The 11,808-nt window shown below is 34.3% G+C and overlaps 2 protein-coding genes and 1 non-coding gene across 3 annotated transcripts; 1 reads left to right on the forward strand and 2 right to left on the reverse strand.

The window, feature by feature from the left end:
* Window positions 1-407: 407 nt before the first annotated feature.
* TRNAH-GUG (transfer RNA histidin (anticodon GUG)) lies at window positions 408-479 on the reverse strand. Its single transcript has one exon. It is a non-coding gene; the product is annotated as a tRNA-His (tRNA).
* Window positions 480-605: 126 nt separating this feature from the next.
* Window positions 606-7,396, forward strand: LOC139865640 (methionine--tRNA ligase, chloroplastic/mitochondrial). Its single transcript, XM_071853714.1, has 12 exons — window positions 606-934; window positions 1,239-1,382; window positions 1,474-1,623; window positions 2,348-2,515; window positions 2,623-2,747; window positions 2,932-3,025; window positions 3,610-3,708; window positions 3,932-4,112; window positions 4,696-4,811; window positions 5,317-5,472; window positions 6,265-6,393; window positions 7,021-7,396. Exons 1-12 carry the CDS (start codon window positions 623-625, stop codon window positions 7,189-7,191), a joined length of 1,845 nt encoding a protein of 614 aa, XP_071709815.1. The 5' UTR covers window positions 606-622; the 3' UTR covers window positions 7,192-7,396.
* On the reverse strand, window positions 7,211-8,582 carry LOC139865641 (putative F-box protein At1g47790). The gene has a single exon (XM_071853715.1). The coding sequence runs from the start codon at window positions 8,580-8,582 to the stop codon at window positions 7,389-7,391; it is 1,194 nt and encodes a 397-aa protein (XP_071709816.1). The 3' UTR covers window positions 7,211-7,388.
* Between the last annotated feature and the right edge of the window lie 3,226 nt (window positions 8,583-11,808).

The raw sequence follows: 11,808 nt of genomic DNA on the forward strand, positions 1-11,808 counted from the left end.
GACAAGCTACAAACTCTTCAGTCCTTCACTAGCTCCATTGGCAATTCCCATCACTCAAATAACCGCAATTAGCCTCATTTGGCAAAGTCATAGCCCTTAACGTTCTAGCAATTTCCGCAATCATACTCATGAAAATTGAACAAATCAATAATCACCATATAACTTTTTAATTCAAGAAAACCTATACTCAACTTGAGTTTTATCTAGCACATTAATTTTCGAATTCAAATTTGCTAAACACAATTGCCAAGAACAAACTATATGTACAAAGTGAACATCAGTTTCATACAAAAACTTGTATAGGAATTAAACATTGCGTACCTTCTATAATAATTAGTTGCTCTGACATATGAAACAGGTCAAAATAAAGGTTGAATTCATAGAACCGGTGAAAAAAGTAAAATTTATGTGGGTGCTGGGATTCGAGCCCAGGTCTCCACGGCCACAACGTGGAATTCTTACCACTAAACTACACCCACTTTGTTGTATTTTTTTATCCACGTTTATATTAATCTTCTATAATCAAAATAAAAAAGTGTCTTGGAGAGTAAGCCCCATTCTATCTCCAAAAACCCAAAAGCTTGATTAAAACAAGGTTCAATCGTTAAACAACAGAACAGATATGGCGGTGACCAGGGTGCACCACTCTCTTCAATTTCAAAGAAACAATCTAGCCACTTTGTTTTTCTCCTCATCAATTTTGGCTAACAAAACTCATATCAATTTCCGTACAAAATGGTTATCATCATCATCATCTTCTCCTAAAAGATCAGGAGCTGCCTTATATTGCAGTTGCAGCAATGGCAATTCAAGCTCTACAATTGAAGAAAAGGACCAATTTGTACTCACAACACCACTTTATTACGTAAATGCCCCTCCTCATATGGGCAGTGCTTACTCCACCATTGCCGCGGATGCCATTGCTCGCTTTCAGGTCCCAAATCATTGTTACTCTTTTAAACCCTAATTATAAAAAGTTAACTACTTAGAAGTATTAGGGATTTAAAATTTGACTTTCTAAAGTCAAAGTTTTTAGCATTCCTGTTAGCTAGTTATGAATTAGGATGATTTTTGAATTTTGACTTTTGAAAGTCAAAATGTATTTTTTTAAAGATTTTAGCTTTGGTGAAAAATAAAAGTTTGAATCGGGATTATTATCCAAAATCATGTAAAAATGACCAGTTACAATAAGAACATTGGATAAGTTTATATTCTAAAAATTTTGTTTTTAATGGCAGAGGCTAATTGGAAAGAAGGTTATATTCGTAACCGGAACAGATGAGCATGGAGAGAAAATAGCTACGGCAGCGGCTGCTGGTGGTTCGAGTCCGAATGATCATTGTGATGCAATTTCACAGTCTTATAGAGCCTTGTGGAAAGATGTAATTCATAATATTCATGTTACTAAATAGCTAATGTTTGCTACTTAGTACTATGTTATTGGATGTTTATTCGTGATCTTGTGGTTTTCAGCTAGATATATCTTATGACAAGTTCATCCGAACAACTGATCCTAAGCATGAAGCTATTGTGGAAGAATTTTATACAAAGGTTCTTGCTAATGGTGATATTTATCGAGCTGATTATGAAGGGCTATATTGTGTCAACTGTGAGGAGTACAAGGTACATACCTTGAACTCATAGATTGTAGATACTAATCTTAATTGAAATCATTCTTTTGGCTTGTAACACTCACTAAGCAATTGATGCTTGATCGAAAATGGGCATGTTGGATGACCCGTTTGGGTCATACCACCAGGTCATCTTAGTACGGTTGGATTGGCATAAAACACCTTTTGCTTAGAATTTTTAGTTTTGTCATAAATATTTAGTGTGTCATATAATTGGTATGTTTGGGTGACTAGCTTCCCATAAGTTTATGCTAGTAGCATTGTTTGGGTGACAATTTTTGGAGCTTACAAATAAGCTCGTAGATTATGAAATGAGAAATTACATAAATACCCTTGATATAATTAATTATCATATGATCATATATTTTACTATCCTTTTTAGTTACTTTACAACTATAATCTCCAACTCCAGCTATTTTGCAAAGCATTTATAAAAAATAAAAAGGTCCCACTTTAGCCACAAAATTAAGCTCCAACTACTTTCACCAAAAACACCCAAAATATATTTTTCAATTTTAATATTAATCTAGTTTAGTATAAATTGGTATACGACATTTTATGCATTAAAGATACACTTTATACGGCGTTTGACTCCTATGTCTCCAAGCAACTCTCTTTTACCCATTTGACCCATTTGAGAGTGACCAAACATAACTCAAATTTGACCCATTTATAAATAAGTTGGTTAAATATGCCACATTATTTAACATCTACAGGATGAAAAGGAATTGCTCGAAAACAATTGTTGTCCAACGCACCTAAAGCCATGTGTCGCAAGGAAAGAAGACAATTACTTTTTTGCCCTATCAAAGTATCAGAAACGGTTGGAAGATATTCTAGAACATAATCCAAGTTTCGTACAACCAGTTTATCGTTTAAATGAGGTCAGGCAGTAGATATCTTACTTTTGTCACTTTATGAATTGTTAATTTGGACTACATCTATGAACATTGGGTGACAAAATGTATGATTGTTGAATATGGTTATTTAGGTTCAAAACTGGATGAAATCGGGGCTAAAAGATTTTTCAATTTCCCGAGCTTCGGTGGATTGGGGTATTAGAGTCCCTAATGACCCAAAACAAACCATATACGTCTGGTTTGATGCATTGTTAGGGTAAGTTTTGGTCTTCACTTAACTCACTTTTATACGTGACATGTTGACAAGTTTTGAAACGTATTTATCAAATTTCTTTATGTGTCTATTATTTTAATATTTATGGTACATATGGAGCCTTTCATATTTTATAGTTACACATGATTATCAATGCTTTACTCTATAATCTGTGTTCATTGCACAGGTATATATCAGCGTTATCAGAGGACCAAGAGCAACCTAGTTTACAAACTGCAATTTCATTAGGTTGGCCTGCTTCGCTGCACTTGATTGGCAAGGTAGTGTAGGTTTTTCTCTTTAATATTCTTATAGAAATGAAGATGTGTATTTAATTTAAGATTTCGAATTGTTATAAAATATATAGATAACATCTCGTTATCTTTTAGGTTTAGAATGCCATTTGAAACTTACTACTGGATCTTATTTTAAATTATTTACTTCTTTGAGTCTATATGTATCGTCTCTTACTGATTCCCATAGGGAATTATTTTTTTAAGGATTTTTTTAAATAGGGTATTAGTTTTTCAAGGATTTTTCAAATAGGGAATTAGTTTTTTTAAGGATTTTTCATACGACGCCCATCAGGGCTATCGTCTAACATTAATAAAAGTAAACATGTCAAATGGTTCAAACAGGTGAGCAGTCATCCTAAATGGGTTATAATGCATGACACCTCCTATCATGCTTTATTAAAAAGTTGTATACATATGTTTGTATTGTCACTGTAATAATATAGTTCTTGTATTCATATATAACATAATTATCAGAAAAAGAAGAATTATGTTTTAAGGGTTTTTCTGGGCACCATTTCTAATATGCATGATATGAAATTAACAAATTAATGTTTGCAACATTTGAGCAGGATATATTGCGTTTTCATGCAGTTTATTGGCCTGCTATGTTAATGTCAGCTGGACTGAGCCTTCCCAAAACCGTCTTTGGCCATGGATTCCTAACCAAGGTATTTACTAACTTTTCAAAATTATGAATGCATGTTCTCATTTTAGTTGATGGAACTCAACTCTTTAATATTTTAAATAATTTATCAAACTCCAAATTTTGATTATCTATTTTATATATAAATATAAAAATATAAAATGTGTTTTAAACATGAAATGCACATTATTGCTCATGTGCATACTTTTGATTTCATGCAGCAATGGTTTTTATTTGTAAAATTTTAGGATGGTATGAAGATGGGAAAGTCACTAGGGAATACTGTTGAACCAAACGAGTTAGTGCAAAAATTTGGGGCCGATGCTGTCAGGTATTTTTTCCTCAGAGAAGTTGAATTTGGAAACGATGGTGATTACTCCGAAGAACGCTTCATAAATATCGTCAATGCACATCTTGCCAACACCATTGGTAATTCGCCGTGTTTGTTTATCTTTTCAACAGCATGTTTTCTTCTAATAAAACCGGGTTGGGTCAATGGTCAAAATGGGGTTGAGTTGAACCCGGTCAATTTTTGGTAGAGTAAAATATTGGTAGGGTTGGGTTGACATTCAAACACTATTTCTCCTTATAAAATAGTTATAAAAAATTATCTTATATTACGATTGCATAAAACACTACAACAATATTATTATCAGTAATAAATATAAATTTATAATTGTAAGAGTAAATTACAACGATAGTCCCTGTGGTTTACATCAAATTATACCAATGATCCCTATATATTACGGAGTAATAATTATATTGATTTTCCCTGACTTTCTACATAATGCACGGCGTTAGTCCCTCTACAAACATTTGCTGAATTTGTTTAGGAGATTGTATGCTTTATAAATGAACTAAAGGCACCTTTAACCCGTCTGATCCATTCACCTTTTAGCTAAATATATTATTTGACCTTGTTTGGATAAAACACAATCCGGTTGAACCCATTCTTAGGTAAACGGGTCAGCAACTCTAAATTGCCACCTCTAATTTTAATTACTGAATTTAGGAAATCTTCTTAATCGTACACTTGGTCTATTGAAAAAGAACTGCCAATCAACTTTGGTTGTGGATTCGAGTGTTGCAGCCGAAGCAAATGACTTCAAGAACACTGTAGAAAAGCTGGTAAGATTCATAACATAAATTTTTTAAATTCTTGTTTATAAAAAAATCACACACTTTGCATGACGGTCTTGTTTATTCCTTGTATTATGGTTGTGGGTAAACACGGTTAAGAGTCGTACCCTTTACATGAATCTATTGTTATTAACCGAAAATTGCAACACGATATACAGTCACACACTTTTTTGTAACTACAGTAAGGGACAATATGCAAGATTGTATTTTAACTATTTGCCATATGTTTAGAGACAAACGAACCTTATGGACCTAATCAGGACCATTGACTTTTTTGTTATTCCAAATGGGCAATTTGCTCGACTAAATTTATGTAATTATATGCATGCCTAAATACTAGTCAACCATGAGAAAGGTAAAAATCTGCTTGGAATCAGATCAATGTGATAATCCTTAGTGATTGATGATCGCCATTAGCAAATAGGTACACTATTAATTACGCTTTGTAGTTAACTTGCATGCTGTCATGAGATTAAAATCTTCTCTTTTGTAGGTTGAAAAGTCAAAGGCTGAGTACGAAAGTCTAATGCTATCTTCCGCTTGTGAAAGTGTGCTGGAAATCGGTAACGCTGGCAATCTATACATTGATGGACGTGCACCGTGGTCTCTTTTTAAACAAGGAGGCGCGTCATTTGATTCTGCTGCTAAGGTATTGTAACTATATCTGTCTCAACCAAGTTGGTGGTGGTGGAGTGGACAAGGGCCTACCCCTTTAACAAGGGGATCATGGGTTCAAATCCATGCAAGCAATTAAAAACCCCACGGAGGTTCACCCGCGATGACTCCGGGCTGCCCGCAAAGCGGGTAGTCGCCCTGGGATATAGTCGACTCGCATAGCGAGGAGGAAACCCAGGCTAATCAAAAAAAAAAAAAAAAAAAAACTATATCTGTCTCTTTTATTCCTGATATCATTAACCATTTAATTTAATATTTAAATCTTGTTCAAAAATATCTTCTACCATTAAATTCATATTAAATATACATGTGAGAGTTAAGTCCTGCACATTACTTGTTTATTTGTGCAAGCTAATAAATAACTTTATTTTAGATCTGTTATCTTTACACAATGTAAAAGTCAATTTAAAATATCTATCTCCCACATGCTGACTAAATGCGCATCAACTTGTGTACGATTATGTCATGAATATATGTATTTTATCTATCCCTCAAGAGGTTGCCTTTCAACTTGGGTTATCAATTTGTTAAATAGGACCCCCATTTTCAAACCTTTGTTTATTCCATGAGTGGGCCATGCCAGTTTGATAGGACCCCCAGTTTCAAATGGTTGGATAACACGTATACAAGCACAAAAAAAGGGAAAAATATTTGCATTAATTTAGAGATTACCATAGACCACTCAATATTTGTGTTGGTTTTGAACAAACCAAGTGATATAGAGTGTCGTATATTTTTTGTATCCTGATATGTTATCTTGGAGCAGGATTTGGTAGTTATATTAGAGGCAATGAGGATTATCGCGGTTGCATTGTCACCCGTCGCACCAAAATTATGTCTCAGAATTTATCAACAACTTGGCTATACCGAACAACAATTCAATGCTGCCACATGGGTATTTTCCCTCTCCAAACACAGTTTTATTTTTATAAAACGGATAAAGTTTTCAGGTTACCCGAGTAAAGAAGTTTTTTTTTTTTTTTTTAATCTAATATACGCGACCTATGCGGGTTATGACCGTTTCCGAACTTTTCTCCGACCAATATGCTACTAGTAATGTTTGAACCTCACACCTTTTGTTAGGATATCAGGGTCCCAACCACTAGCCGATTTTTTGATGGTTGTTATTTTTATACTATAAGAACCACTAAACCACACCCGAAAAATATGAACTATTGCAGAAAGCAGAGCATGGATTTGGATTCACAATCTTTATGTCTAATGTTTTCGTTCAATATTTTCTTCAAATTTGTGAAAGGTTGATGTATTTCTAATATAGTATTACTCATTTATACATTTCTAAAAAATCAATCAAATAATTTATAAATGTTGTAAACACTAGGGTATACTTTTGGTGACTTTTGACCCAACTAACTGGGTGGGTCGACCTATTTATTTTTAGCTAAATTTGTAGTCCATACAATTTGACCCATTACAATGGTAGTTACACATTTTGTCTGTGTTGTCATTACTTTAGGCCATATGTATGCAACTAACGTGCCTAAAATCTTTTGAAATGCAGAACGATACAAAATGGGGTGGGTTGAAGGCGGGTCAAATCATGGCTCTACCGAGCCCCATCTTTACCAGGATTGAAATCATGACCGATGTTGATGGTGGGGCCCCTGTGGAGAAGAAAGTTTCGAAGAAGAAGCAAAAAGCGCCACAGAGCCAAACTACAATCCAAGCCTAACTTTTCAACAAGTTTTATTTTATAACATCTTGTATAATTTAAATTTAAATTTTCATATATGTAACATACCTATACCTATTCTTCGATTGTTCTTGTTATGCATTGATAATTAGACAGTAAACTTTCGACACCATATCGACCTAATCTAACATGCTCGTGTTATTACGCTATCAAATGCAATTCGATATTTCGATTACCTAAGTTAATGACACAATGCTTTCTACGTGTTCATTAACACTAGTAACATTCATAAGAACGTTACTATAACTAAACTCGAAATCAGTCAGCCCGCAAATCTCCACTTTTTTTATTTCATTCTTTTTGATGTCGTAAAACAACACATAGAATGGACTTGCTAAGCTTCGTTCGGTAAATATCATCTCGCCGGAAAATGTCATCCCGGAGAACATAAATCTCCGGCGATCATTTATCTCGCTATATGTAGCCGGAATCTCGAACCGCCTTTTAACCCATGTTCCATTGCCTTCATCAATCAAGACCCTCATAAGAACAACACCATTTTCACCACTTGTAAAGCCTTCATGGTCAACAATAGTCAAACATCCATCGTATTCCATCAAAACCGTCTCTTCCGAATTCGAGATCTCATCATCACACATCCTAATGAATCGAAAAACTTCACGGTTTACATCGAATGCGACCATAACAGGCTTATCCGACGCGATCATACTTGGAAACGCCCTAAAGTAAATGTGCCCGTTTATACACACGCTCTCATTAAATGGAAAATATGACGGGCCATTCGCGATCCTCCGCCACGTGTCACCACCCGATCCGATAGTAAACACTCTTTGTTCCATAACGATTTCGTTGTCATGAGTATCATAACACGAAATCCAAGTGTCTAGCACTTTATGTTTATTTGTCACCAGGTCAAATCCGAACGCGTTTGCCCGGTGACATGTTAGAGGCCGCGAACCCGAATTGTTCGGGTTCGCGGCCTTTGCTTTCGGCCACGGAAGCTTGATGAATTTCCGAGTGGACGGATTGCAAACACACATTGATCCCAAGTTGAAACATATCAAACCATTAAGGGACTGCGAAACAAACGGGTGGGCGAACCCGGGGATGGTGAGGACATAGGTCGGGTTACTGGACCGGGTCTGGTTGGGAGGAATGGTGACGGAGAAGATGGTGCGTTCAGAGTTGAACCGGTTGATGAAGGTGAGAATGAGGGTGACGTCAGCACCGGTTGAACGGGTGAAGTGAGATTTGGAGAATGATGGGTGAGTGATGGTGGAGTTCCATTGGGTTGAAACGGAGCGGAATCGGGTCAGGGATTTGACAGGGAGTCTTGTGAGGATTTCGGATATGAGATGGTGTGGAATGGATACGGGTCGGGTGATATTGTTGTATGCTTCTTCAACCATTTTTTGGGATTTATGTTTCAGTGTATGGGTAGAGTGTGGTATTAATAGCAAGCAGAGGGCAAGCATATGGGTCTACGTTTGACTTGGCAACCTAATCTTAACTAGAGATAACATTGAATAATACGTGAATTTTCTTATTGTATAAATAAACAGTTATTTTTACGAATGAGATTCTTTTTTGCTCATATGCAAATTAATCTAAGTACTACTGTTTTCATAACGTAAAGAAAGTTTGTAAAATTACATTTACATTTACATTACATATAATTATGATTGTGATTGTGATGTGATGTAAAAGCTAGCGAGTGGTGACTTAATCTCACGCATTGTTTCACGGAAACACTTTAATGAAAAGTGGAAAGTAAGAAAAGTATTTAGGACTATGTTCAAGTGATGGTATACAACTAATCTTATAAAGTGTTGGTATTTAAGCTTAAGTATTATTTATCATACATATACAATGATCGGATTCATGGATAACTTATGATAGAAGATAACACATTGAATCAAAGATAAACGACGTATTACAACATACTTGTGAGATTTTGTCAAAAATTTAAATTGATTGAATTAAACTTTGAAATCGAATAGAATATACTCCATATGTAGCGATTAAGCATTCTTGTGTAAGATTCAAACCAAAAACACTAGCAATTTATCAGATTCGATGATGAACACAGATTGAGTTCATTATGTACACAGTCTATGGGCAGACTAAGTCCGTCTACCAGTGTTGTAAAAAACGACAGAGATGGCTGTCGGAACGGATTTCACAACGTATTTGCTTGTGTACTGTCACAATGGATCTATAAACGGGTAAAAACGGTCAACGTTAAACAACGGTTAATTGGTAAAAAGCGGTCAAAACCTTAAAAAATGGTCGAGACGGGGTCGAGATGAATTTTGACCACGTTGATTGTTAATATATAGTTTAAACATAAACATTATATTAAATTAGAGGTAGATATTTTAAATTAAACATAAATATTTGTCTTTAATTTTACATATTTATGTTTAATATGTTTATGTTCAAAATATGTATATAAAAAGTCAATACTTATCAATATCCGTCTCGACCCCATTTTGACCGTTGAGACGCTTCAAGATCCTAATGGTCTCGACCCCGTCTAGCGTCTTTTACAACCTTGTTGTGTGTGTGTGTGCGCGCGCACGCGCATGTGTGTTTTGTGTGTGTGTGTGTGTTTTTTTTGTGCGTGTTTTTTTTTTTTTTTTTTTGTGGTGGCGGTTAATTAAAGTTATAATATTTATGATATGTTTCGTAAGTAGCTTCTTAGAGCTTATACTGCTTTTAGCCTTTACTCCTTTCGTCCCAACTTAATGGAATTGACTTTTCAAGTATTTCTTTACCAACTTTGACTTAAAATAGTTTGATTTTTGTTACATTATTATTTAATGAAAATTATATAAATGAGAACATGTTTAAAGTCCAACAGATTCATATAAATTTGTCATCAAATTTGAAAAGTATGTATCCAAGGTTGTATGCGTTGGATAAAAATCATGAAGGTATTCTGACGGCCATAACTTTCAATGGAGATAACGTATTAATTGATAATTGGGACTGGGCATATTCAATAAAAGGATGTGTGAATGATGATCTCCTGCAATTAAATAATCTACTTGTTGATGCTCTTGGGTTAAATTCAGCCGAAGATGGATGGACGTGGAATTTGAAATCGAATGGGAGATTTTGAGTGATATATCTATCCTCTTTAGTTGATGAAAGAATTATGGGAGGTGTACAGAATCTTAGTTTGGTCCAATGGATTCGAAGTATTCCAAATATTATTAACGTTATTGTTTGGCGATTGGTCGTAGATAAAATAGCAACAAGAAGTAATTGGAGAAAATAGGGGGTCAATTTAAACTCAAATGCTTGCCCATTCTGTGAGTCACATCCAGAAACAAAAAGAACACTTGTTTACCTCCTGTAAGTTCACATATCCGATATGGCGTTTCTTTTATCTCATGGTGGCGTATCCTGTGAAGACCCGTCCTAATCCATCCGGACGAAATCCATATCGATTATAAACGATTCACAACAGTTGATTACATCACGAGGTATTTGACCTCTATGACACATTTTACAAGCATTGCATTCAATTTTAAAAGACATTCTTTCTTTACAACGAAAATTGACGGCATGCATACCATTTCAGAATATATCCAACTATAATTGACTTAATAATAATCTTGATGAACTCGACGACTCGAATGCAACGTCTTTTGAAATATGCCATGAATGACTCCAAGTAATGTTTCTAAAATGAGCAAATGCACAGCGGAAGATTTCTTTCATACCTGAGAATAAACATGCTTTCAATTGTCAACCAAAAGGTTGGTGAGTTCATTAGTTTATCATAAATAATCATTTCATAATTTTAATAGACCACAAGATTTCATATTTCCATTTCTCATAAACATACGTCCCATGCATAGAGACAAAAATATTATTCATATGGATTGAACATCTGGTAACCGACATTCACAATATGCATATAAGAATATCCCCATCATTCCGGGATCCTCCTTCGGACATGATATAAATTTCGAAGTACTAAAACATCCGGTACTTTAGATGGGGCTTGTTGGGCCCGATAGATCTATCTTTAGAGTTCGCGTCAATTAGGGTGTCTGTTCCCTAATTCTTAGATTACCAGACTTAATAAAAAGGGGCATACTCAGTTTCGATCATTCAACCATATAATGTAGTTTCAATTACTTGTGTCTATTTCGTAAAACAGTTATAAAAACAGCGCATGTATTCTCAGTCCCAAATATATATATTGCAAAAGCATTTAAAAGGGGATTAATGAAACTCACCTAATTTATTTTGTAGTAAAAATACATACGACTATATTGAACAATGCAGGGTTGGCCTCGGATTCACGAACCTATATCAATTGTATATTTATTAAAACATATAATCGTAATCGAGCAAGTTTATATATATTATTATTAATAATATACTTGTTATATTTCATGTTATTTGGATCATTTTAATATATTTAATTTATATATTTTATATAGTTAATATTTATCATTGTTTATATTATACATATATATGTAAGGTTTTATATATGATAATAATATATATTTGTGTATTAACTGATACATTTTATATATATAATTTAGTAATTATTATCATTTTAATAATAACCATATAATGATACGTAATATTAATATTATTGTAATGTATTGTTGT

The sequence above is a fragment of the Rutidosis leptorrhynchoides genome, chromosome 9, assembly GCF_046630445.1.
Source record: "Rutidosis leptorrhynchoides isolate AG116_Rl617_1_P2 chromosome 9, CSIRO_AGI_Rlap_v1, whole genome shotgun sequence".
In the NCBI taxonomy this organism is placed as follows: Eukaryota; Viridiplantae; Streptophyta; class Magnoliopsida; order Asterales; family Asteraceae; genus Rutidosis; species Rutidosis leptorrhynchoides.